This window comes from Ovis aries, chromosome 2 (assembly GCF_016772045.2).
Source record: "Ovis aries strain OAR_USU_Benz2616 breed Rambouillet chromosome 2, ARS-UI_Ramb_v3.0, whole genome shotgun sequence".
Classification (NCBI taxonomy): domain Eukaryota; kingdom Metazoa; phylum Chordata; class Mammalia; order Artiodactyla; family Bovidae; genus Ovis; species Ovis aries.
In genome coordinates this window covers 220,650,461-220,677,671 of record NC_056055.1, presented here as the reverse complement: position 1 = coordinate 220,677,671, position 27,211 = coordinate 220,650,461, and the positions used below count along the sequence as shown (strand labels likewise).

Sequence of the window (27,211 nt, the reverse complement as noted above, 5' to 3'; positions counted from 1 at the left end):
CTGTCGGACTCTTTGCGACCCTATTGACGTAGCCCACAAGGCTCCTCTGTCCATGGGATTCTCCAGGTAAGAATATTGGAGTGGGTTGCCATTTCCTTCATGTATGCATGTAAAAGAAGCACAAATCCTCAAGCCTTCCAGACATTCTCTAAATCCCAGGCACCACTTAGACTTCACTCCAAATCCCCTCAGCACTGTGATAACTGCTGGGTGTAAAACTGTTTACATATTTCTAATCCTCTAGATTGTAAACTCACAGGGATGGGAAATATTTTCTTATTATGCTTCCTCTAAACTGATTATTGTTTGATACAATACATAGCCTAGAAAGTTTTTACGTAAATGTGACTTCTCTACATTAAATTGTTTATGTATCAGATAAGCAAGATAGTTCAAGCTAGTATTTAACAAATTATTTGGAAAAGGCAAACAATTCTTTTACAAGGTAATTTCCCCTTCGTTTATCTTTTAAGAAAAAAATATCCAGATTTAAAGACACAATACTGTTTACATATTTGTCTTAATGTAGACAGGCCTTAGGGAAGTACTATGGTTTTGATAAAACCAAAAACCCAAAAGCTCTAATTTGTTAGCGATAAAAGTACTCAAAGATCAGAAAAAAAAAAAAAAAGTACTCAAAGTAATCAAAGTATTCATGGATAGCATTATATGCTGTCCAGGATTTGTTTTACAATACTCAAGTAAAAAAGAGGATAAGGTAGCTACTGAAGTGGCGATGGCATTCACTGAAATAATCTTTTTGTGTGTACCTTCGAAAATTTCCAACTAATAGACATAATATATTCAAAATTAAACTTGAGTTTCCCTACCCACTACCACTCCACTAATGGCCTTCCTCATTTCAGTTAACAGGAATTCCATCCTTCCAACTTTTCAGGCCAAAAAGTCATTCTTGACTGCTTTCTTTTGTTACATTCTCACATCCATTCAGTCCAGAAAATTTATTTTCTCCATGTTCAGAATATATTCAAAATCTGGCTACTTTTTACCATTCCATTGGCACCACCCCAGTCCAGGACACCATTATCTCACAGGAGGAGTATTACAAAGCCTCCTAAGTACTCCCCCTACTTCGCATCCTCCCCATTCCTCTGTCCATTCATACCGCCAGAATGAAGGGCAATCTTCTAGAACATAAGGTAGATCTTAGAACTCCTCTGATCAAACTCTAATAGATCCCTGCTCTGTGTAAAGTACAAGGTTTGCAAGGCCTACATCTGGTCCCCATTACCTTCCTGTCCTCATTTCCTACGATTCTGCCCCTTCTTCACGTCTTTCATCCAAAACGGCCTCCTCACAGCTCCTCCAGCACTCCAGGCACACTTCCATCTCAGGGCCTTTGAAGACCATTCTCCCTGCATAGTTGTTCCCCTGAGAGAGCTGTACTGCTTCGTTCAAATGTTTTTGTTCAAACGTCACCTTGTAAGTAAGGCCTACCCTAGCTATCCAACTCAGCTCTCCTCATCCCCTTCTTCCTGCTTTACATTTCTCTGGAGCTTTTATCACATTCCTACATACTAAACAATTCACTCATTTTAATAAGCTCTCTATCTCCCTGACCAGAATGGAAAGTCTCTGACAAACAAGCACTGTTTTACCTCCAATGCCTAGAATAGTATCTGGCATATAGAAAGGACTCAATAAATATATGTTGTAGAAAACAGACTGGTGGTTGCCAAGTGGGGAGGGGTGTGGGAAAGGGTTGGGTTGGGAGTTTGGGTTTAACAGATGCAAACTGTATATACAGAAAGGTCTCACTACCCTATAGAGCACAAGCAACTATCTTCAACATCCTGTGATAAACCATAATGGAAAAGAATATGAAAAAGAACTGTTGTTCAGTCGTCTCCAACTCTTTGTGACCCCATGGACTGCAGCATGCCAAACTTCCTGGTCCTTCACTGTCTCCCGGAGTCTGCTCAAACTCATATCCATTGAGTCAGTGATGCCATCCAACCATCTCATCCTCAGTTGCCCCCTTCTCCCCCTGCCCTCAATCTTTCCCAGCAAAAGAATATACATATACATATATATATAACCGAGTCACTTTGCTATACAGCAGTAATTAACACAGCATGGTAATTCAACTATATTTCAATAAAAAAATAAATTTAGGGACTTCCCTGGTGGTTTAGTGGTTAAGAATCCGCATTCCAATGCAAGGAACATGAATTCAGTCCCTGGTTGGGGAACTAGGACCCCACATGTGTTGGGGCAACTGAGCTGGCTCATTGCAACTACTGAGCCCACATGCCCCACAACTAGAGAAACGCATGCATCCCCCAAAAAAGATCCTGTGTGCTGCAACCAAGACCCGACACAACCAAATAAATAAATTAAAAATAAATAAATATTGAAAATAAATTTAAAAACAAATTAAATATGTTGAATTGAAATGAAATAACCTGGATAGGAAGAAATTATGGTGGTCTCTAGAAAACATGTTATTTTTGCCGAAATATAAATACAGACAATGGGCAATGAAAATAAGGTCTAAATAAAAGAACCTGCTGGGGAAATTTCAGGAGCTCCAGAAAGGAAGAAAACCTCTCAGGCAGAAGGTGTCCTGGAAGCATGCCCCTGGGGTTAAAAGGCACATTATTGGAGAAAAGACCCTTTGACGTAGAGAAGAAACACATCTCCCCTGGTACCAATAATCATGAAGTTTACTGGTTAAAATCATCCTGAATCTGGGGGAAAGGAGGAGCTTTATACATAAATCTCTTCTAGGTTCTCATTCTCAAATCAGCTGATTGGCGGCTTGTCTGTTTCAGTCTCTTTAGTAGGTGGCTTGTTGAGTAGAAGGAAGGGTTGGCAAAATTAGGGCAACGAAGGTTGGACCCCAGCAAGCTGGGGTCATGTACTGTGTGTTGGCCTCAGGAGGTGGATGAGTTTCCTGCAGTGTTTGGCAGAGGCAGGCCTGGGACTGCTGTGTGGCAGTAACTGATTCCCCAGAGAAAGCAAGGCTAATTTCTCACTGGCGCCCAGGGACACCAGCACCTGTGGGACAGAGAGAGATGACAAAACACGACATGCAGAGTACTCTCATTTGGCCCAGCAATTCCCGCTCTAGAAAAGAAAGCAAAAGAGTATGAGCTCTCAGGGACTCAAAATAGATTATGTGAGAAAAGAAAGATTTTGGAGACAGGAACCACTAGAACCAGACTACTTCCATTCTCTTTGGTCACAGACCATGAAACCAAGGCACCAAAGGACCCATGAACTTGTCCCCAGGAAGAGATAATAAATGCCGCAGCCAGAAGGTGAGACTCCCAACTGTGGATCTAGACCAATGTGAATTACCACCAAAAATCCCTTTTATTATTTCCCCACACAGACCACAGAAAATTCTGTAGTATATATCATCACCATCCTGTCAAAACTTCTCTTCTGCAAGAACTGCCCAATGCCACAACATGGAGCTATTATAATTTGGGGGTTTAGCTTTATCATGGGCTTCCCTGGTGGTTTAGACAGTAAAGAATCTGCCTACAATGTGGAAGACCTGGGTTCAATCTCTGGGTTGGGAAAATCCCCTGGAGGAGGGCATGGCAACCCACTCCAGTGTTCTTGCCTGGAGAATCCACATGGACAGAGGAACCTGGAGGGCAACAATCCATGGGGTCTCAAAGAGTCGGACATGACTGAGCAACTAAGCACTCACAGCACACAACTTTATCATAGGTAGATGTGTGATTTTCAACTGGGCTGTTTATATACTGAAAATTTAGCAAAAAAAACACAACAGAATAAAGCAGTAACGAGCATGGGCTCTAGGGACAGTCCAATGGTTAAGAGTTCAAGCTTCTACTTCAGGAGCCATGAGTTCAATCAGGAAGGGAACTAAGACCTGGTATTCCAAATGGCATGACAAAAAAGAACACGGGCTCTGAACTCAGACTCTTGAGTTCAAAAGTCCAATCCCACATGTTAGCTATGTGACTGGGACAAGTGATTAAATTCTTTGTGCCTCAGTTTCATTGCCTGCCAAATGAGAAGCATAGCTTAAACCAGATAATGAAGGTAAAATGCTTAGCATGGTACTTTTCATATGGTAAAGCGCTAGAAAAGATAGCATCTTCATGGCCCTCAGAAAAAAACTCTATGCCTCAGCACCTCTAGTCTTCCCTCCCCTTCTCCTGCACAGCCTCCAGAAGAGAGTAACACTGCTCCTTGACAACCCAGGAATTTCCAAGCCCAATGGAGCCCTCTTCAGGCCCCTTCACATCTCCAGGTGGGAGATATTAGGTGAAAAACTCATGTTCAAGTCATGCCCCCTGAGTTTCCTGCTCCCAGAGAAGGAGGCAGCTTGGGTTTCCAGATGTTCCAATTCCTTAAAGACTATCTCAGAAAAAAATGTAAAAACAGCCCTGTCGTGGTGATTCACACGTCCCCTGGGATGTACCTGATGGATGCAGGGCTCCTGTCGGAGGCTGCGGAGAGCAACGAGGGCGGCTTCCTTCACATTTGGCTGGGGGTCTCCACACGCCATCTCCAGGAGCCGCTGGGGCACTTGGCACTGTAGCAGCTCCTCCCCCAGACCCTCAGGCCCCAGGTTGCCCAGAGCTGATACGGCATTGCGCCGGATACCAGCCTGAGGATCTTCAAGCAACTGGGTCATACCAGGTACTGCAGCTGCCAGGGCAGGTCCCAGGGGACCAGCTTGGTAGGCTGCATTGCCTACAGCGAAGCTGGCTCCACGCCGCACAGCAGGGTCCTTGTCTCCGAGCCCCAGCAGCAGAAGGTTGAGCAGTCCTGCCTGGCTCTGCAGGGCCCCACGCAGGGCCATGCTGTGTTGGAGCAAGTGTCCCAGGAGCCCGGAAGTACGGGCTCTCACAGAAGTCTCTGGGTGGCTCAGGAGGCTGCGCAGGGGCCGATAGGATTCATCGGAGCCAGCCAGGAGTTCATGGATAAAAGACAAATGGCTAGGAGACAGTAACCGGGCAGTGTGGGCCAGGAGGGAGAGAAGGTCAGACGTCAGCAGAGGCTGGTCACCCAGGAGGGCAGTGGAGAGGAATGAGATGGTGGTTCTAGGGGAGGCAGCCACTGTGTTCACGAACTGGTTGAGAAACGCGGGACCCGAGAGGGCCAGGCGTGTGAGGAGACTGATGGGCAGCTCGACTTGTGTCAGTGGGAGATGGTGGCAGCAGACCTGAAGAAGGGGAGGGGTGCAAGCGAAACAGTTCAGGGAGAGGGAGAATGCGCTGCTGAGAAATAACAAGAAGCCCAAAATCTGGGGGAGAGAAGCCAAGTTCTGCAGAGAATACCACAAAGGGCCAAAGACCTGTCACAGCACCGCACTCGAGACAAACACACCCTGGAGCCTGGGAGAACATGTCCTTCCCAAGGCCAGGCTGCGGTCTGCAAGGCCTCGGTCTCTCTGCCTTCAGAGACCCACTCACTGCTTAGTGCCAACCATCGCCAGAGAAGCAATTCCTGGCTGAGGAGCAGCGTCTCCAGGGCCCAGACCGGGATAAGAGAATCAGGAGAATCCAGACAAGGGACTGCTAGAGAGAGGAGTCACCAGCCCAGCTCCCACCACAGGCCTCTGTTTAGGCTTGCATGCTTCCTCCACTCCAGTCTCAGATGCTGTATGCCTCCAGGGACCTGGGAGAGCCCTAGCGCTGTCAGGAAGTGAATGTGACACAAGGGTGACTACTTTCCTTCCTGGCTGGCTTCCCTGGTACCTGCAGTAGGTGGGCGGTGACTTCTGAGTCTGTGAGGTCAGCCAAGACACCTTCAAGGAGGTCAGCATCCACATCCAGGGCAAAAGGGAAGCAGAGGAGCTGGCAGACAGAGAGCACCACGATGGGGAGAAACTCAGACCCTTGTGACCTAAGGAGGGCAGCGGGGAAGGATGGACTCGGTCTGGCTCACCCAGCCTTCCATATTCTTCCCCCAACTCTCCTTCCCCAACCTCAGTAATCACATTTCTTGCCTCACAGCTCAAGCTGTCAGCTCTTTCTCTCCTGCCTCCCCCCTGTCCATCTCACCCATAATAGCATTGAAATTGAAATTTTCAACTCACGCCTGGCCCAGGTGATTCAGGAAGCTGGGCGAAAGCAGATGCTTCAGGGTGGACATGAGGATACTTCCACGCTGAGACAGGTGCCTCAGGCATAACTGGGGCTCCTGGGTAAAGGTGGCCATGGCCAAGCTCAGCAGGGCTGCCATGCCTAGAAACACCAGCAGTGGAGACCCAGTGGAGTAGGCAAGAGGCCTAGATGTCCCTGCATCCCCACGGTTCTCAGGTCCACCACCTGTTCCCTGATCCCTTCCCCATCCTTGAGCAGCTCCTGCACAGACTCTGCCATCCCCTCCCAAGGCAGCAGCACTAGTAGCCCTCTCCATGGGCCAACCCGGTTCCAGGCTGTTTCCTCTTGAAGAAGGATCAGTACACTGGCCTGACAAAAGGAGCCACGCTGTCAGAAGTGAGATACCTTGGGGTGAGATGAGCGTCCAGTCTGGCTCTGGGCTTTGTGGGCTGGACAGTGACACCTCTTCCTGTGTAGATGCCTCCTCAGGGAGCCTCAGAGCCATGAAGAAGCGGTGCCACAGAACGGTCCACATTTCTGAGCTGGCCACGTCCCTTATAGGATTACCCTTCTCCTGCTAAAGCAAAAATTGAGAAGGGGAAAGGGGGCGGTCCAAGTCAGGAGTCAAAAATGCCCTTTTTTTCACTCTTCTTCTTGATCTATGAGGAAGGGGAGTCCCAGAAACAATTTTTTCTGTTTTCCCACCTAAGATTTCCCTGTAGTCTCAGTTTCCTCTCTTATCACATCTTAACCCCCCTGACCTCTCAACCCATGTGTATGCTTACTGGAAACCAGGCAATTATGGCTTTCTTTCTACCGAATCCCAAGGGATGCAGCTGAATGGTTATCCTTTAAGGGTCTGTACTGGGGCAGATGGGCCCAATCTTAGGCCGTCACTGGTAGTCTGAGAGGGGAGGTGACTGTGTGGCTTCTTCCTTCCTCTTGGCCAGTGGCCCCCCAAAGCGCCCAGTTTCTCTCTCCTTAGTTCCCATGCATTCTGGGATGCAGCTGTACCTGGGTAAGGAGCTGCAGCAGAAGGATGAGGAGGCCGTCATAGAATCCACAGCCACCAGGTGGAGTCAGCCGGACCTGGTAGAGAGAGTCAGGAAGACAGCAGATCCCTGAGAGGGGAGAGCTGACCTCACAGACCTGCACAGCCAACTCCAAGTCAGGCAGAAGGAGCTCTTCTTCAGCCCAGAGTAGTGGGGAGAGTTCTTTTGGACTTAGGGGTCTTGGATGGATGGATGCATAGCGTGCTCAATTGTGTCCGACTCTTTGTGACCCCGCAGACTGCAGTCTGCCAGACTCCTCTGTCCATGGAATTTTCCAGGCAAGAATACTGGAGTGGGTTGCCATTTCCTCCTCCAGGGGATCTTCCTGACCTAGGGATCAAACCCACATCTCCTGCAGGTCCTGCAATGGCAGGCAGATTCTTTATCACTGTGTGTCTTGGTTCCTGCCTATTCATTCAACAACTATCTCTGTCCTAAAGACACACAGTTTGGTAGGGTAACCAGCCACAGAAACAATTACAGTTTAGGAAGACACTTACTGAACAAGAGGCTGTGAGGTAGGGGCTGTGGAGAGGGAGGAGGAATAGCTGAGATGCTAACTTTGCCCTTAGAGGTAGGAAACGGATGGGATTCAAAGTTTCAAATGCAGACAAGGAAGGAAGAAGGCACAGCTTATATAAAAGACAGGTCATGAAAGGCCACAGTGAATTTTTGAAATGTGAACTCTTTGGTAGAGGAGGATTAGAGAGCCCAGGGATAACGGATGAGCTCTGTGTAGCCTGCTAGCAAATGTGGACATTAACCCAGAAACTCCATGGGAAGCTGCCGAGGACCTACACAAGTTCCATCCATATAGGTAAGACTAGTGCCTGGTACTCAGCACATATTTAAGTGTGAAATGACTGGTTGAGCAATCAGGCAGGTTCTCCTTTAAGAAAGCTCACTTTGGCATCAGGAAAGAACACTTGAGAGTAGAGATCCTTCAGGAGGCAAGGGCCAGAGCCTGAGAGAGAGAGCAAGAGGGAGGGAAGGAGGGAGAAAGATGATGCCTCTTCCTCCCCCTTCAGAGGTCCTGTGTGTTAACAACAAATCTAAAGCCCTGACAGTCAGGGCGACAGGAAAGACTCCTGGATTCCCTCCAGGTTTATTGGAATTTCAGGCTTTTCTCCCTGAACACAGACCTTATCTGACTCAAAGAAAACACATCTCTGCATTTAGCGCTGAGAGGACTCACCTCTGCAGGGGCAGACAGGGCATGTGTAGCTGCAGCGATCCACTCCACAGGCTGGAGGTCCAAAGTCACACCTTGCTGACCAAGCTGCCCCAACAGACAGGCCGCCGCACTCTGTGGAGAGTCAGATGAGGAGGAGGAATGTCCCAATCTGAATGGTACTCAAGACAGGCGGAGAGGGTGTCTGCCTTCAGAAGAATGCCTCACAAACAGCTGCACATTAGGAAACAACTCTTCTGCTCCCAGAAGGTGGGATGATAGGGTGAAAAGGGGAGGAAGATGAACGCTGAGAACTCACCACAAGAGAGACGATGTGCGAATGCGTAAAGACAGTAGCAATCTCACTGCCTAGCTTCTCCATTCTGGAATAAGGAGATACATCAGGGATGCAGCTGTGTGAAAGGAGGCTGCTGAGTGACCTGCCCTCTCCCTTAGATGGCGCTCTCCACCAAAGCTGCATGTCCGCCTCCAGGGCACAGAGTTGGTGGGAATCTAGGTCTCTTCTTTGCAGGGAAACCTTCACTCTGTCCTAGTCCCTCCCAAGGACAGGCTGTATGGTGTCACTCCCCACAATCCATGTCAGGGTGACCTACGTGGGTGGAAGGTATCCATGTCAGGGTGACCCTACTTTATGACTCACCCAGAAGGCAGATCTTGGAGGCGAAGGACAAGAAGAGAGAGGAGGTAGAGAGTCACTTCAATAGACTCTTCCCTATCCACTACCTTTACCTATAAAGGAAACCCAAGGCATCAGAGTGTCCTCTGATTGAGATGGTGGGACCCCTAAGAGATGCCCACTTGTGCCACTGGCCTACCTTGCCCTGGGCCAACTTCAACAGCGAGTCCAAGGCCAGGGGTTCTTGCCCGAGAAGACGGCATAAGCGCTCACTGACGTGGCAGCAGGAGTAGAGAACCTAAGGGGTGTGGGAAGGAGGTGGTCAGGGAGGCAGGTCCTAGACTGGAAGGCTCAGCTGAAAGCGGGCTAGCCTCTCAACAGATCTAGAGGTGTCAGAGAAATTCAGGCCATGTCCACCTCTTGCTGAGAGACTGAGATGCAGACATGTCTCAGTTCTAGTGAGGACTGGCTGACATCTGGGCTATTTCAGCTGAACTGATTTAAAAGCAGAAAGGTGTCCTCCTCTGTGGGGGAGCATCAGCGGGGGGTGTCTCTCATCTCTCTCTGTTTCTCTCAGTGTCTCTTTCTCTCTCTTTCTCATTCCTGGAAATGAAAAAGAAATCTGAGGGGCCAAGAGTGCTGGGCAGGCAGTACCTTGAGAAGGGGTAGGCACAAGATGGGATGCTGCAGGGCAGAGATGAGGGATGACCTCAGGTGGTTGCTGTCTTTGGTAAGCTGATCAGCCAGATGCTGAGAGATCTGTGGAGACATACCTGAAGACTCAATCCCATTCCCTTTATTCCAATCCTATTCCTCTCATATCTCCAACTAATCAGGGCTCTCAACCCCTTGCTTGCTACTCTTCCCCAGATTCACCAGGAACCTCAGACCTCATTCTATCCCCAGTCTTCATGCTCAGTGGAAAAGCAAAAGACAAGGCCTAGGTAAGTCCCACTGCAGGCGGGTACAGAGCAAAGTGTTGCTGGCCAAAGGGAGCGGGAAATCTGAACCCTGAACCCTCGAGCAAGCATCAACTGTGGCTTCAGATCAGCCACCCCACCACATGGGCAGTTTGTCATGGAGCTCTTCAATCAGCTGGCCAAGGGCCCTGGGAGTCTGGCTATATCATGTTTGACAAGTAGCCCAAACCTAGTGGTTAGCATCTGCTTCTGGAAGTACTGAGTAAAGGCAGGCAGAGAAGCTTGTTTTTCTGCTTTTCTGAGACACTGGGGCCAACCTCCCCAACCCTGGCAACAGCGACAACAAGAACAAATAACTGTAGTTCAGGACTTCCCAGGTGATCCAGTGGTCGAGAATCTGCCTGCCAGTGCAAGGGACACGGGTTTGCTCCCTCACTCAGGAAGATCCCACATGCAGCAGGGCAACTAATCCCATGCACCATAATCACTGAACTTCCGCTCTAGAGCCTGTGCTTTGCAACGAGAGGCTACCATGAGAAGCCCATTCGCTGCAACTAGAGTAGCCCCTACTCTCTGAAACTAGAGAAAGCTTGAATGCAGCAACCAAGACCCAGCGCAGCCATAAATAAATAAATAAAATTTAAAATAAAAATGGGAAAAAAAATTTGTAGCTTAGACCTGCTCCTTGGCTTCCCAGCAGCCTGGCAGCCCCACGGGAGTCGTGCACATGGCCGCCAGTGCCGAAGAAATGGCTCCAGGCAGATCCTCACTCTGCTCCCGAAGCGGCTGGCTCACCTGGGGGGCTCCTGTGCAAAAGGCAAAGAATGCAGAAAGGCATGGGTTGTTTCAGATTCTCCCTTCTTTCTCTCAGTTCACAGTTACTTGCTGCTGCTGCTAAGTCACTTCAATCATGTCTGACTCTGTGCGACCCCATAGATGGCAGCTCACCAGGCTCCCCCATCCCTGGGATTCTCCAGGCAAGAACACTGGAGTAGGTTGCCATTTCCTTCTCCAATGCATGAAAGTGAAAAGTGAAAGTGAAATTGCTCAGTCGTGTCCGACTCTTCACAACCCCATGGACTGCAGCCTACCAGGCTCCTCTGTCCCTGGGATTTTCCAGGCAAGAGTACTGGAGTGGGGTGCCATTGCCTTCTCCGTCATAGTTACTTAACACAGGCTAAATGCCAGACACTATTCTAGGCAACCGGCAAGATAAAGAGCAGTGCTGGTCCTGCTGACAAGTCAGTCAAGAGAACCTCCCCTCCCCATTCCCATTACCTGGGGGGCTATGGAAAGGGAGTTGTGGGACTGTCAAGCCATGAAGGAGCCCGTCCAACACAGCCCGATGTGTAGTCAGCAGGCTGGAGTAGAAGGCTTTGGAGATGGTCCAGCTATTCCCGTCCATGGCTTCACACAGAACAGTAAAGCACTAGGGGAGACGGGCAGGGTTCACATTAGCACATCAGAAACCAGACTGGACTCAGGGTAAGGAGCAAGGGTTCCTGGAGAACCTGAGAAAGGAGGGGAAAAACCCAGGGGGACCAGTTGTTGAATTCTAAGTATTCCTCACACAGAAAGTGCAGAGTGATTGCCTTCATGTTTGGGAACAGGAATTTTAGGTGTCAATCCTATTTTGATCAGCTGCTCCCTAAATGATATTTCTCGAAGTAGTATTGTGGACCCCAAGTATAAGAATTCCTGGGGATTCGTGGGTCCTTCCCAACCTGGTCTTCAGAATTTATTCCAAACACCCCATGCTACTCATTGCACAGTGACATATGAGAAGTGCTGACCAATAATGTGAGTCACTACTGGCCAAAATTTAGGTTAGACATTAACAGCTTCCTGACCAGAAAGGATGAGGGATGTTAAGACAGGCCCCCAGACTAGAAGAGATTGAATGGACTTCTAGCTGGAGGTAGGACTGCAGCCACATCTGCGCTTCCAGTTGCCAGTCTGAAACTAATCAGACAATCGTTTCCTTCCTTGCACATGTTCATCTCTTAACAGTCTCTTCTGAGACCAGTCAGAATTCGGCTATTTTCTCTTTCAATCCTCCCTTCCTGTCCCTCACATGCAGAGTCCAGGAGTCACTTCATGGGAAATAGATAGGAAAACAGTGGAAACAGTGTCAGACTTTATTTTTGGGGGGCTCCAAAATCACTGCAGATGGTGACTGCAGCCATGAAATTAAAAGACGCTTACTCCTTGGAAGAAAAATTATGACCAACCTAGATAGCATGTTCAAAAGCAGAGACATTACTTTGCCGACTAAGGTCCGTCTAGTCAAGGCTATGGTTTTTCCAGTGGTCATGTATGGATGTGAGAGTTGGACTGTGAAGAAGGCTGAGTGCTGCAGAATTGATGCTTTTGAACTGTGGTGTTGGAAAAGACTCTTGAGAGTCCCTTGGACTGCAAGGAGATCCAACCAGTCCATTCTGAAGGAGATCAGCCCTGGGATTTCTTTGGAAGGAATGATGCTAAAGCTGAAGCTCCAGTACTTTGGCCACCTCATGTGAAGAGTTGACTCATTGGAAAAGACTCTGATGCTGGGAGGGATTGGGGACAGGAGGAGAAGAGGACGACCTAGGATGAGATGGCTGGATGGCATCACCGACTCGATGGACGTGAGTCTGAGTGAACTCTGGGAGATGGTGATGGACAGGGAGGCCTGGCGTGCTGCGATTCATGGGGTCGCAAAGAGTCGGACACGACTGAGCGACTGAACTGAACTGAACTGAAAATAGGTCACACTGCATACTGCTTCTGCACCTTAATATAAATTACTGTTTCTGCCTGAAATGTCCTCCCTGCTTCCTTGCCTCATCCACCTGGCAAACTTCTGGGCATCCTTCAAATCCTAGCAGAGATGATTTCCTTCTTCAAGGTTTCTTCTATGATCCTATGTCTTTCCCTGATGATCCATTGGTTAGGACTCCACACTTCCACTATGGGGGTCCCAGCTTGATCTCTGGCTAGGGAACTAAGATCCCACCTGCTGCGTGGTACAGCCAAAAAAAAAAAAAAGGATTTTCCTATGACCCTCCAGGTAGTGTGAGTCTTCCTCAGTGGTGCTTCTGTGTTTTATATGAAGTTCTAGTGTTTTTCATTTATTTTATTACTTTGATAAATTTTATTTTAAAATTTATTTATTTGGCTGTACCATCTTGGTTGCAGCATGTGGGATCTAGTTCCCTGGAGTCTTGGCCACTGGACCACAAGGGAAGTCCTTCTACTGTACTTTACACACTGTTGTCCTTCATCACATTTATCCTACTAGACTAGTCCTGATCCCTTGAAGATACGGACTTCCTCTGACTTAGACGGTATACAGCACATAGTTGGCAGGCAACAAACATTTGTTGTATTACTTAATCTAACCCTATACAGTCATGAGAAACAGAATGGGAGGAGTATGGGGAAAAGCAGAGATAGAAATCTGGAAGGGAGAGCAGATTACCATAAGGCTGTCCCTCCGCAAAGCCTGCTCAGACTCATCTGGCTGGGCCAGCAGTTTCCCCAGCAGGTCCAGAAAGAGGCTGGCGGCCTCCTGAAATACCTGTAGGCTGGGAAAAAATGAGTCCTGGTTTCTTCTCATCTCTCTACTAAATGCTCACATGTGGTGAATGGGTCAGTTCACAGCAGATAGGAAAATCTCTGCAAAGGAACACATCAGAACGCTCTCCCTCTCTCTCCTCACACATACACACAGAGGCTCACACACACCTCCAGGCCTCTTCTCTGCCATTTTCTCTAGCTTATTCCCACCCTGAGCCTTCCATTCAGTGTATGGTAACTACCGCTGACCCTTAGAACCTGAAATTCTGTGGGCAAATTTGGAGGTGACTCAAGGTCCTTAAAAGGACTTGCTGGACTCTGAGAGGTCACTCAGCTGACCCTGAAACCTGTCACAAATCATGGGTTCTCCTTACTTAGCCTCTTCGTAATGGGGAGGGGAAAAAATGGGGGTAGAAACTGAAGCCAAACTGGTCAACAGCACAAGACTGCCTCTCATCCCACCTGTCACCTGTCTGGCTCCTCTCCAGATTGAAGGTGCAGGCAAAGTAGGCCTGAATCACAGCCACCAGGTCCCGTACGAAGGCCCCATACCAACATTGCTGCCAGGGAAGAGGACAGAATTAGGGCAACTCAGGGGACAGAAACAAAGAGCAAGGGAAAAATGGGTCAGAGATCCAGCTAGGCTGACCAAACAGAAAGGGACAGAGTGAAGAGAACCTTCAGACAAAGAGAGGAGATCTCAAGGTCACAAGTGGTGGCCAACAGGCTATGAACAGCCCAAAACGTGTCCTCTTTGGTCTGAACAGCATTTTGGAGTGTAGCAGGTTATATTTTTCAAAATAGCACAAATTCTCTTCTAAATGCCTTAAAAACACTCAAGACTAACACTCATCAGCAGAGTGTACTTCTAGCCACCCAAGCCTTGGCCCCAGTAAACACTTCTGCATTCCAGACTCTTGGTTCAGCTGTGGCGGGACACACCATGGGCACATGGATATTGAGTCTCAACCTGAGCTCTCCTGCTGCTCGTCTCTGTGACCATTTACAGGGTAGTGCCCGTGGGTGAGCTAATCTATGAATATTGAGGAATTACACTGAAAAATCTGGATTTCTAGCTTCTCTCAGAAAACTGGAGGATGTGGCACCATAAGCCCATTTTCTCACCGAGCAACAGTGAGCTGGATGGGTCTGGGCACGGGACCTCAGTTCTTCACATTCCTGCTATTCATACAGTCACACATGGTCTACTCCCCTGGTGACGTTATCTGCCTGGCCTTGGAAGGCATGAGAATTTGCAATTCGTAATCTACTAAGTAGATAGGAAGAAGAGAAAGAAAAGGCAGAGGGGCTGATAGAGATGGCAGTTCGAAGAAAAGAAATCCAAAGAGAAGAAATGCCAGTCAGTCCTGAGAGGCAGCACTTACCTGCTGGATACTGTTGTTCTCCTGGCTGTGTCTGAGGAGATGGAGCAGCAGCCCGGGGAGCCGGGCCTCACGGCAGAAGGAATACAAGGGAATAGAGTCACTGCAGCTGGACAGGAGACCGCTCAGGACCCGGAGTGCAGGAAGGATGCGGGGAGCACCCTCCAGGACGCCTTTTAGGATCTGGGTGACATGAGGGAAAGAGACAGTAAACTGTGTTGTGAGAGATAAAAGAGTCACAGACACCAAGTGTCCCCAAGATGCTGACAAAGAAGACCCCATGTTCTTACTCCTTTTTCTGGAAATCTAAAACCCAGAGAAGGAGAACAGAGGAACAGGGAAAGTGCACCAGGAAAGGGAACTGTAGGTGGCCAGGACCCCTGACTTAGAGGTGACTAAGGGGGAGCAGGATCACCCCCTCAGTCAGTGACAGACCTAGTGACCATTCCTATCTGCTCCCTTCCTTCTCCAGCCCTTCACCTTAAAAGAAAATGAAATGAAACCACACACACACATTTCTGAAAATTAAAAACAATGGGCACAAAACAGTGCTGTTCAACTCCAGATAGACAAAACAATATTATTCAGCTCTACCTCTGGGGTTAACAAATTGCGACCTGCAGGCCAGATCCAGCCTACTACTTACTTTCATACAGCTCATAAGCTAAGGACAGTACTATATTTAAATGGTTATTTTTTAAAAGGTTATTTTTCAAAAGAAGACTAACATTTACATCAAGTACTTTACAATATGCCACTCATCATTCTAAATCTGCTCATTTATTTACTCAATCTTTACAATAACCTCAGTTACTGTAGAGTAAATACAGTTACCAACTTTATAGGTAAGCAGACCGAAGCTTTCAGACAGATTAAGTAAACAGTCAGTAATCACACGCAAGGGGCTTCCCTGGTGGCTCAGTGGTAAAGAATCCTCCTGCCAATGCAGGAGACGTGGGTTTGATCCCTGGTCCAGGAAGATCCCACATCCCAGGAGGAGCAACTATGTCCATGCGCCACAACTACTGAGCCCTTGCTCTTGAGCCCAGGAGCCACAAGTACTGAAGCCCATGCACCCTAGAGCCCGTGCTCCACAAGAGGAGCCACTTGTGGAGAAACCCTTGTGCTGCCACCGAGAGTAGTCGCCACTCACCACAACTAGAGAAAACCTGGCAGCAGGAGACCCGGCACAGCCATAGACAAAAAACACACACAGTAGTTCAGCTGGAATTCCACCTCAGAAAGTCTCACCCTGGAGGCAGAGTTGCTAACCTCCTTTCCCACTGAAAAATTATCTGACACAAGGAGGACATGTAGGGGCCAAACAAGAGGCGCAGGGTGCCAAGACAATGCAATGGTCAAAGGAGAGTCTTTTCAACCAGTGGTGCTGGGATGATCATATATCCACACGCAAAAAGATGAATTTAGATCTCTACCTCAAAATATATACACAAATCAACTCAAAATGAGTCAGAGACCTAAATGTCAGAGCTAAAATTCTGGAAAGTTTTTATTTAAAAATAGGAGAAAATCTTTAAGACTTTGGGTTTAAAAAAACATTTCTTAATATAATATCAGAAGCAAAATCCACAAAGGGAAAAAATGGTAACTGGACTTCAAAATCCAAAACATTTGTGCTTCAAAAGACATTCGTATAAGAATAAAAGGATAGATTAAGACTGGGAGAAAAAATTTGCAAATCGCATATTTGATAAAGGTCTTGTATCCAGAATATATAAAGAACTCTTACAATTCAATAAGAAGACAACTTTAAAATAAGCAAAGCAAATGATTAGACAGTTCACCAAAGAAGATCTACAAATGGCTGGTAAGCACATGAAAAGATGCTCACATTAGTTATTAGCAAAATGCAAATTAAAATAGCAATGAGATAGTATTTTACACTCACTAGGATGACTATATTCAAAGAGACAGATAATAATACATGTTGGCTGACTTTAGTTTTTGGGATTCCAAAATCACTGCAGATGGTGATTGCAGCCATGAAATTAAAAGATACTTACTCCTTGGAAGGAAAGTTATGACCAACCTAGATGGCATATTGAAAAGCAAAGACATTACTTTGCCAACAAAGGTCCATCTAGTCAAGGCTATGGTTTTTCCAGTAGTCATATATAGATGTGAGAGTTGGACTATAAAGAAAGCTGAGTGCCGAAGAATTGATGCTTTTGAACTGTGGTGTTGGAGAAGACTCTTGAGAGTCCCTTGGACTGCAAGGAGATCCAACCAGTACATTCTAAAGGATATCAGTCCTGGGTGTTCATTGGAAGGACTGATGCTGAAGCTGAAACTCCAATATTTTGGCCACCTGATGTGAAGAGCTGACTCATTTGAAAAGATAGAAGTTGGGTGGGATGGGATATTGGGAAAGATTGAAGGCAGGAGGAGAAGGGGACGATAGAGGATGAGATGGTTAGATGGCATCACCAACTCAATGGACATGAGTTTGGGTAAACTCTGGGATTTGGTGATGGACAGGGAGGCCTGGGGCGCTGCAGTTCAAGAGGTCGCAAAGCGTCAGACATGACTGAGTGACTCAGCTAAACTGAACTGAACTGAATACATGTTGGCAAAGATGTAGAGAAATGAGGACCCTCATACGTTGCTGGGAATGCAAAATGGTATAGCCACTTTGGAAAACAGATTAGCAGTTTCTTAAACATAAATTTACTATCTGACTCAGCAATTCCACTCCTATGCATAGGCCCAAGAGAAATGAAAAAATCATTTCATTTCAAAACTAAGCGTTCAGTTGTTCAGTAGTGTCCAACTCTTTGCGATCCCATGGACTGCTGCACACCAGACTTCCACGTCCATCATGAACTCCTGGATCTTACTCAAACTCATGACCACTGAGTCGATTATGTCATCCAACCATCTCATCCTCTGTCATCCCCTTCTCCTCCTGCCTTCTATCTTTCCCAGCATCAGGGTCTTTTCCAATGAGTCATGTCTTCGCATCAGGTAGCCAAAGTATTGGAGCTTCAGCTTCAGCATCAATCCTTCCAATGAATATTCAGGATGGATTTCCTTTAGGATGGCTTGGTTGGATCTCCTTGCAGTCCAAGGGACTCTCAAGAGTATTCTCTGAGACCACAGTCCAAAAGCATCAGTTCTTTGGCACTCAGCTTTCCTTCTGGTCCAACTCTCACATCCATACATGACCACTGGAAAAACCATAGCCTTGACTAAATGGACCTTTGTTGGCAAAGTAATGTCTCTGCTTTTTAATATGCTCTCTAGGTTGGTCACAGCTTTTTTCCAAGGAGCAAGAGTCTTTTAATTTCATGGCTGTAGTCACCATCTACAGTGATTTTTGAGCCCAAGAAAATTAAGCCTGTCACTGTTTCCATTGTTTCCCCTTCCACATGCCATGAAGTGATGGGATCAGATGCCATGATCTTATTAGTTTTCTGAATGTTGAGCTTTAAGCCAACTCTTTCACTCTCCTCTTTCACTTTCATCAAGAGGCTCTTCAGTTCCTCTTTGCTTTCTGCCATAAGGGTGGTATCATCTACATATCTGAGGTTATTGATATTTCTTCCAGCAATCTTGATTCTAGCTTGTGCTTCATCCATCCTGGCATTTCGCCTGATGTACTCTGCTCAGAAGTTAAATAAACAGGGTGACAACAGCCTTGACGTACTCCTTTCCCAATTTGGAACCAGTCTGTTGTTCTGTGTCCAGTTCTAACTGTTGCTTCCTGACCTGCATACAGGTTTCTCAAGAGGCAGGTCACGCGGTCTGGTATTCCCATCTCCTTAAGAATTTTCCACAGTTTGTTGTGATCCACACAGTCAAAAGCTTTGGAGTAGTCAATAAAGCAGAAGTAGATGTTTTTCTGGAACTCTCTTACTTTTTCTATGATCCAATGTATGTTGGCAATTTGATCTCTGGTTCCTTTGCCTTTTCTAAATTCAGCTTGAACATCTGGAAGTTCTCGGTTCACATACTGTTGAAGCCTGGCTTGGTGAATTTTGAGCATTACTTTGTTAGCCTGTGAGATGAGTGCAATTGTGCAGTAGTTTGAATATTGCCCTTCTTTGGGATTGGAATGAAAACTGACCTTTTCCAGAAAAGAAACGGAAAACATATGTTCACACAAAGATTTCCTCATGGATGTTCAAAGTAGCATTGTTTATAAAAGCCAAAAAGTGGAAACAACCCAAATTCCCATCAATTTGTGGAACAAATAAACAAAATGTGATATATGCATACAATAGAATACTAATTAGCAATAAAAAGGAACTAAGTACTGATACAGGCTACAACATGAATGAAACCTCAAAAAACATTAAGCTAAGAGAAGGAAGCCAAAGACCATCCATTGTATGATCACATTTATGTGAAATGTTCAGAAAAGGCAAATCTATGAGACAGAAAGCAATCTCCTTGTAAGTGCTATGAGTAGGAATGATGATTAACTATAAATAGCTACGAATTACCTTTTTGGGGTAATGAAAATATTCTAAAACTGAATTATGGTGATCATTAGTATACCTATATTAGAAAATATAATAAATTGTTACATCTTTATTTTTAATTTTGTCAAAAATTTTGTAGAAATGTGTTTTCTTTCATTAGAGAAGTAGTTATGGGACTACCCTGGCAGTTCAGTGGTTAAGACTTCGCCTTCCAGTGTAGGGAGTGTGAGTTCAATCCCTGGTCAGGGAGCTAAGCTCCCACATGCCTCTGGCCAAAAAACCAGAATATAAAACAACAGAAGCAGTACTGTAACAAATTCAATAAAGACTTTAAAAGTAGTCCACATCTAAAAAATCTTTAAAAAAGAAGAAGCAATTAAACGATATCCTCCATTTTTTTCCTTCTTGGCAGTCAATGCCTAAAAAGGATACAGCTGAAAGCTTTCTTATCCTTGCTCTGAAGAATACTTTTCCCCTTTAGAAAGAGAAACCCAAGGTCTGCTCTTTCCGTATTACTAAAAGAAATTACCAAATCTCCCTGAATTAAACAGACAGTAGTGAAAGAAAATTGGAAAGGGACTTTCTCCTTATACTAATTAATGTTTTTTAACACCTCATCTGTGAAAACAGTCTCCAGTCCCATCCATGGTATCCTTCTGCCAGTTACCTGCTCTCCAGCTTCATGCAGCTGACTCTGGATACGCTGGCAGAAGTCAGGATTGCACAGCAGGGTGAGAGGGGCCTTCAGCTGGACGGGCACAGGCTCGGTAGTCTCTAGCAGGTATTGCCACTCATCATCGCTGTCTTGCTCCTGAGGCATCGGGGAGAGAAAGAGGTCAGGAGGAGTGTGTCAGGTTTGAGGCAATAGCTCACACCCTGGGGAATCATGAAAGTAAAGTGAAAGTTTTAGTCACTCAGTCATGATGGACTCTTTGCGACCCCATGGACTGTAGCCCCCCCAGGCTTCTCTGTCCATGGGAGTCTCCAGGCAAGAATACTGGCATGGGTTCCCATTCCCTTCTCCAGAGGATCTTCCCGAACCAGGGATTGAACCCAGGTCTCCCACATTGCAGGCAGATTCTTTACCTGGGAAGCCCAGGGAATCATGAAGTAACTGCAAAAAGCCAGCGACTCCTTTGGCACAGCTGTATTTTTTTCAGCCACCAATTTTAAAAGATACAATTAGCAGTATGTGACAGGTCTTGAAAAGTCTCTTGGAGAACACTAGCACGTGTGAATAAAGAGACACCTAGGAAAATGTCCACTGCATGGTTTATAATAACAACATAAAGCTAGTCATAGAGGAGCTGCCCTGCGTCCAAGGTCAGGGGCGGCCAGGAGAAGCCACCTCACGCCCGAGGCCAGGGGCGGTGACCTTGAGGAGCCACCCTGAGCCCGAGGCCAGGGGCGGCAGCCTGGAGGAGCAACCCGAGGAGTGGTGGCTGCGCAGGCACAGGAGGGCCTAGAGGAGCTATCCCATGTTGAAGGTCAGGAACGGCAGCGGTAAGGAGATAACCCTCATCCAAGGTCAGGAACAGCAGCTGTGCTTTGCTGGAGCAGCCGTGAAGAGATACCCCACACCAAGGTAAGAGAAACCCAAGTAAGATGGTAAGTGTTGCAAGAGGGCATCAGAGGGCAGACACACTGAAACCATACTCACAAAAAACTAGTCAATCTAATCACACTAGGACCACAGCCTTGTCTAACTCAATGAAACCAAGCCCATTAAAAAGAATACATTTGAATCAGTTCTGATGAGATGGATGAAACTGGAGCCGATTATACAGAGTGAAGTAAGCCAGAAAGAAAAACACCAATACAGTATACTAACATATATATGGAATTTAGAAAGATGGCAATGATGACCCTGTATGCAAGACAGCAAAAAAGACACAGATGTGTATAGCAGACTTTTGGACTCAGAGGCAGAGGGAGAGGGTGGGATGATTTGGAAGAATGGCATTGAAACATGTATACTATGATGTAAGAATCGAATCGCCAGTCTATGTCCGAAGCAGGATACAGCATGCTTGGGGCTGGTGCACAGGGATGACCCAGAGAGATGTTATGGGGAGGGGAGGTGGGAGGGGGGTTCATGTTTGGGAACGCATGTACACCCGTGGTGGATTCATGTCAATGTATGGCAAAACCAATACAGTATTGTAAAGTAAAATAAAGTAAAAATAAAAAATTAAAACAAAAAAAAAATAACCACAATTGACAAAAGAAAAAAAAAAAAGAATGTGGTTCACTGGAGAAGGGAATGGCAAGCCACTTCAGTATTCTTGCCTTGAGAACCCCATGAACACTATGAAAAGGCAAAATGATAGGATACTGAACAAGGAACTCCCCAGGTCAGTAGGTCCCCAATATGCTACTGGAGATCAGTGGAGAAATAACTCCAGAAAGAATGAAGGGATGGAGCCAAAGCAAAAACAATACCCAGTTGTAGATGTGACTGGGTGACTGGTGATAGAAGCAAGATCCGACGCTATAAAGAGCAATACTGCATAGGAACCTGGAATGTCAGGTCCATGAATCAAGGCAAATTGGAAGTGGTCAAACAAGAGATGGCAAGAGTGAACGTTGACATTCTAGGAATCAGTGAACTAAAATGGAATGGAATGGATTAATTTAACTCAGATGACCATTACATCTACTACTGTGGGCAGGAATCCCTCAGAAGAAATGGAGTAGCCATCACGGTCAACAAAAGAGTCCGAACTGCAGTACTTGGATGCAGTCTCAAAAACGACAGTATGACCTCTGTTCTTCTCCAAGGCAAACCATTCATATCACAGTTATCCAAGTCTATGCCCCAACCAGTAAAACTGAAGAAACTGAAGTTGAACAGCTTCATGAAGACCTACAAGATCTTTTAGAACTAACACACCAAAAAGATGTCCTTTTCATTACAGGGGACTGGAATGCTAAAATAGGAAGTCAAGGAACACCTGGAATAACAGGCAAATTTGGCCTTGGAATGCAGAATGAAGCAGGGCAAAGACTAATAGAGTTTTGCCAAGAAAATGCGCTGGTCATAGCAAACACCCTCTTCCAACAACACAAGAGAAGACTCTACACATGGACATCACCAGATGGTCAACACCGAAATCAGATTGATTCTATTCTCTGCAGCCAAAGATGGAGAAGCTCTATACAGTCAACAAAAACAAGACCAGGAGCTGACTGTGGCTCAGATCATGAACTCCTTATTGCCAAATTCAGACTGAAATTGAAGAAAGTAGGGAAAACCACTAGATCATTCAGGTATGACCTACATCAAATCCCTTTTGATTATACAGTGGAAATGAGAAATAGATTTAAGGGTCTAGATCTGATAGGTAGAGTGCCTGATGAACTATGGAATGAGGTTCATGACATTGTACAGGAGACAGGGATCAAGACCATCCCCATGGAAAAGAAATGCAAAAAAGCAAAATGGCTGTCTGAGGAGGCCTTACAAATAGCTGTGAAAAGAAGAGAGGCGAAAAGCAAAGGAGAAAAGGAAAGATATAAGCATCTGAATGCAGAGTTCCAAAGAAGAGCAAGAAGAGATAAGAAAGCCTTCCTCAGCGATCAATGCAAAGAAATAGAGGAAAACAACAGAATGGGAAAGACTAGAGATCGCTTCAAGAAAATTAGAGATACCAAGGGAACATTTCATGCAAAGATGGGCTCGATAAAGGACAGAAATGGTCTGGACCTAACAGAAGCAGAAGATATTAAGAAGAGGTGGCAAGAATACACAGAAGAACTGTACAAAAAGATCTTCATGACCCAGATAACCATGATGATGTGATCACTAATCTAGAGCCAGACATCTTGGAATGTGAAGTCAAGTGGGCCTTAGAAAGCATCACTATGAACAAAGTTAGTGGAGGTGATGGAATTCCAGTGGAGCTGTTTCAAATCCTGAAAGAGGATGCTGTGAAAGTGCTGCACTCAATATGCCAGCAAATTTGGAAAACTCAGCAGTGGCCACAGGACTGGAAAAGGTCAGTTTTCATTCCAATTTCAAAGAAAGGCAATGCAAAAGGATGCTCAAACTACTGCACAATTGCACTCATCTCACATGCTAGTAAAGTAATGCTCAAAATTCTCCAAGCCAGGCTTCAGCAATACGTGAACCGTGAACTCCCTGATGTTCAAGCTGGTTTTAAAAAGGCAGAGGAACCAGAGATCAAATTGCCAACATCCGCCGGATCATCGAAAAAGCAAGAGAGTTCCAGAAAAACATCTATTTCTGCTTGATTGACTATGCCAAAGCCTTTGACTGTGTGGATCACAATCAACTGTGGAAAATTCTGAAAGAGATGGGAATACCAGACCACCTAACCTGCCTCTGGAGAAATCTGTATGCAGGTCAGGAAATAACAGTTAGAACTGGACATGGAACAACAGACTGGTTCCAAATAGGAAAAGGAGTATGTCAAGGCTGTATATTGTCACCCTGCTTAGTTAACTTATATGCAGAGTACAATGAGAAATGCTGGACTGGAAGAAACACAAGCTGGAATCAAGACTGCTGGGAGAAATATCAATAACCTCAGATATGCAGATGACACCACCCTTATGGCAGAAAGTGAAGAGGAGCTAAAAAGCCTCTTGATGAAAGTGAAAGAGGAGAGTGAAAAAGTTGGTTTAAAGCTCTGCATTCAGAAAACGAAGATCATGGCATCCAGTCCCATCACTTCATGGGAAATAGATGGGAAACAGTGGAAACAGTGTCAGACTTTATTTTTGGGGGCTCCAAAATCACTGCAAATGGTGACTGCAGTCATGAAATTAAAAGACGCTTACTCCTTGGAAGGAAAGTTATGACCAACCCAGATAGTATATTCAAAAGCAGAGACATTACTTTGCCGACTAAGGTCCGTCTAGTCAAGGCTATGGTTTTTCCTGTGGTCATGTATGGATGTGAGAGTTGGACTGTGAAGAAAGCCGAGCAGCGAAGAATTGATGCATTTGAACTGTGGTGTTGGAGAAGACTCTTGAGGGTCCCTTGGACTGCAAGGAGATCCAACCAGTCCATTCTGAAGGAGATCAGCCCTGGGATTTCTTTGGAAGGAATGATGCTAAAGCTGAAGCTCCAGTACTTTGGCCACCTCATGTGAAGAGTTGACTCACTGGAAAAGACTCTGATGCTGGGAGAGATCGGGGGCAGGAGGAGAAGGGGACGACCCAGGATGAGATGGCTGGATGGCACCACGGACTCGATGGACGTGAGTCTGAGTGAACTCCTGGAGATGGTGATGGACAGGGAGGCCTGGCGTGCTGTGATTCATGGGGTCGCAAAGAGTCGGACACAACTGAGCGACTGAACTGAACTGATCAGGGAATAATAAATAATGGCACATCTATGTTAGGAGACACTAAGAAGTTATTAAAAAGACTAGGATTTCCCTTGTGGTCCAGTGGTTAAGAATCCGTCTGCCACAGCAGGGGACACGGGTTGGATCCCACATGCCGTGGGGCAACTAAGCCTACATGCCACAACTACTGGAGCCCACGTGTCCTAGATCCTGTGCACCACAAGAGAAGCCACCACGCTATGAGAAGACTGCTCACTGCAACCAGAGTAGCCCTCCCTTGCCGCAGCTAGAAAAAGCCTGCATGCAGCAACAAAGACTCAGCACAGCCAAAAATAAACAAACAAGCAAATCTTAAATAAAAAAAAAGATTGTACTGACAGCACATCATCACTCATGTAACATTTCTACCAAAAACGCATGACTCGTATCTAACCATGTGGAAGTATTGATCTGAGGAACATTCTACACAATAACCGACCTGGGCACCTAAAATCTGTCAATCATGAAAAACAAGGTAAGAAGTATAACATCTAAATGCAGTGAATGACACGGGACTGGATTGTGGATCGGGGGGGAATGTGTTTTTGCTATAAACATTACTGGAGCAATTGGGAAAATCAAAATATAGATTGTAGATTAAGGAACAGAATCATATCAATGTCAGATTTCTGACTTCTATGAATTGTACTGAGGTAGTGCAAGTGCATCACCTAGCTCTTAGCAAATATGCACTAAAGTCTTTGGCAATGAAGGGGCATATCTGCAACTCACCCTAAAATGAATTTTAACAACTGGTGAATCTAAGTAAAAGGGTATATATGAATTCTTGGTGCTATTTTCACAATTATTCTTTAAATTTGAAACCTTTCCAAAATAAAAAGTTAAAACCCTAAAAAAACAAGATTGAAGTAGGTGTAGAAAATTCTTTACAACAGATTATACAGTAAGAGATGCATGAAGAAAAAAAATACCTACAGTCTGGACTCAGTAATGTAAAAACAGCCAAACTATATATTCTGTGTAGCTACATACATACATATAAAACCATAGAAAGTCTGGAAGGAGACAGATACCTTGGGACTGAGATAAGGCTAAGGGGGACTTTCCTTTTTACTTATGTACTCCAATTTTTTATAACTAAATGTTCACATACTATGCAATTAAAATCTATGAATAAGAAGGAAACAATTTTTAACACAAGGGGACTCATCCTTAGATGGTTGGAATCACTGTTACAGAAAACCACTACCAAGACCTAACACCCATGGCAGGGACAAAGCCAAGAGGAACCTCTAGGGCTCACCTCATTTTCCAGATCCACTGCATCAAGGCTTTGCTGGCCCATCACCTCCAGCCTCAGCTCTGGGAATGCTCGCTCACAGTCCTGAGTGATCCAGTTTTCCCTGACAGAGGAAGCAGAGAGTAGGATGAGTTCCAGACCTGTGAGGCTTAGGGTTAACTTGTCCCTCCCTCTATGTCCAGCATAGGAATGGAAAGCCACAGAGGACTGGCTACAGGAGATCTTCTAGGATCTGGCCAGGACAGCATATGTTCACTACACATATATCCTTGACTGCCCTCCCACTGTGAATCTTATTTTCAAATCTACCTTGGTGGCTTTCCCCTGTAGCTCTCAAGTCAAATACTCTTTCCATGTGTCTGGAGATGATTTTTTTTTTCCTTTTTGGTTAATGTACAACTGAGACATAGAGAAAGGAAAGTTACCATGTTTCCTGACGAAATCAGGAAAGCATCTGGAATCAGAATTCAAGAACCCAAAACTTAGACTCCCAGGGCCCTGGCCACATTTAGGCAGTGATGAGTGACAGGACCATGCTGCATTTGCTTTGACTGGAGCCAAAGCTCTGCAAGTCATGTCATCCTATAGACCCTGGGCTCTACCCTCCTCACCGAGGTACAGGTGGCGCCTCTCCAGCACCCCACTCAGCCCAACTGCTCTTCATTTCTGATGCTACAACCCCAGTTAAGAGGCCTGGTTCCTGAGGAGTGTCCTTGAGTTTGGGCAGAGGGGCTGTGCCAGGAGCCACCTTGCTGGTCCTATCCTCTTGCTCAAGGGGAGGTCCTATGTTCTGGTGTTTCTGCAAGAAATGGGCAGGAGACACTGAGTCAGAACTATCTGGTTGCCATAAGACACTATGAATTTCATTTGAAGCCCTTTCCCAACCCTAGAAAGTCACCCTTCTGCTCTACCTTCCCAAGTCACTAGTCTGGCTAGGTCACACATACCCCTCTGCCCCGCTCACCTTCTGCTTGGCCTCCTCAGCCATGCGTTTACAGGCTTGCCGCAATATGTGAGATCGATTGCCCTTGGGGGCCAGCCGATGAGCCTGTTGGTCCTTTAGGACCTGAAGTTCTGGGGGTAAGCGACTGGTGAATGGGGTACCAAAATCTGGGCCTGCTGGCTCGGTTAGTACTGCAGAAAGAGAAGAGGGAACACATGATCATACTGGAGCTGTGCCACTGTTTCCACCTGGCCAGAGACAATGGCAGCATCTTCAGGCTTCTGTACAAAGAGGCCCTTTTGACAAAGTGACAAAGAGGGAAGGGGGTTGCAAGGGAAGTGCAAGGGTCATGCAAAAGGCTAAAAAGAAAATTCAAGCTGGAGGCGTAAAGAATGTACTTTGGATCCACATGTTGGGGCCAGGGGTTATATT

At 46.0% G+C, this 27,211-nt stretch overlaps 1 protein-coding gene across 15 annotated transcripts in view; it reads right to left on the bottom strand.

Annotated features, from left to right (window-relative positions):
* Nucleotides 1-2,669: 2,669 nt before the first annotated feature.
* Nucleotides 2,670-27,211, bottom strand: part of STK36 (serine/threonine kinase 36) — a 31,555-nt gene continuing 7,013 nt past the window's right edge. For 3 of the 15 annotated variants that reach the window (XM_060411289.1, XM_012146236.4, XM_060411288.1), the window contains exons 8-27: nucleotides 26,801-26,970; nucleotides 26,448-26,635; nucleotides 25,840-25,939; nucleotides 19,889-20,032; nucleotides 14,780-14,959; nucleotides 13,857-13,954; nucleotides 13,297-13,402; nucleotides 11,115-11,265; nucleotides 10,515-10,642; nucleotides 9,571-9,675; nucleotides 9,116-9,214; nucleotides 8,941-9,029; nucleotides 8,599-8,662; nucleotides 8,304-8,414; nucleotides 7,071-7,145; nucleotides 6,462-6,633; nucleotides 6,050-6,197; nucleotides 5,709-5,856; nucleotides 4,427-5,173; nucleotides 2,670-3,021 (exon numbers count right to left, since the gene is read on the bottom strand). In XM_060411289.1, the coding sequence (XP_060267272.1) occupies nucleotides 2,878-3,021; nucleotides 4,427-5,173; nucleotides 5,709-5,856; nucleotides 6,050-6,197; nucleotides 6,462-6,633; nucleotides 7,071-7,145; nucleotides 8,304-8,414; nucleotides 8,599-8,662; nucleotides 8,941-9,029; nucleotides 9,116-9,214; nucleotides 9,571-9,675; nucleotides 10,515-10,642; nucleotides 11,115-11,265; nucleotides 13,297-13,402; nucleotides 13,857-13,954; nucleotides 14,780-14,959; nucleotides 19,889-20,032; nucleotides 25,840-25,939; nucleotides 26,448-26,635; nucleotides 26,801-26,970 (3,167 nt within the window). In that variant the 3' untranslated portion in view covers nucleotides 2,670-2,877. Of the gene's footprint in view, nucleotides 5,174-5,708; nucleotides 5,857-6,049; nucleotides 6,198-6,461; nucleotides 6,634-7,070; nucleotides 7,146-8,303; nucleotides 8,415-8,598; nucleotides 8,693-8,940; nucleotides 9,030-9,115; nucleotides 9,215-9,570; nucleotides 9,676-10,514; nucleotides 10,643-11,114; nucleotides 11,266-13,296; nucleotides 13,403-13,856; nucleotides 13,955-14,779; nucleotides 14,960-19,888; nucleotides 20,033-25,839; nucleotides 25,940-26,447; nucleotides 26,636-26,800; nucleotides 26,971-27,211 lie in introns of all 15 variants that reach the window. The other 12 variants (XM_060411282.1, XM_060411284.1, XM_060411283.1 and 9 more) reach the window with 8 other exon arrangements.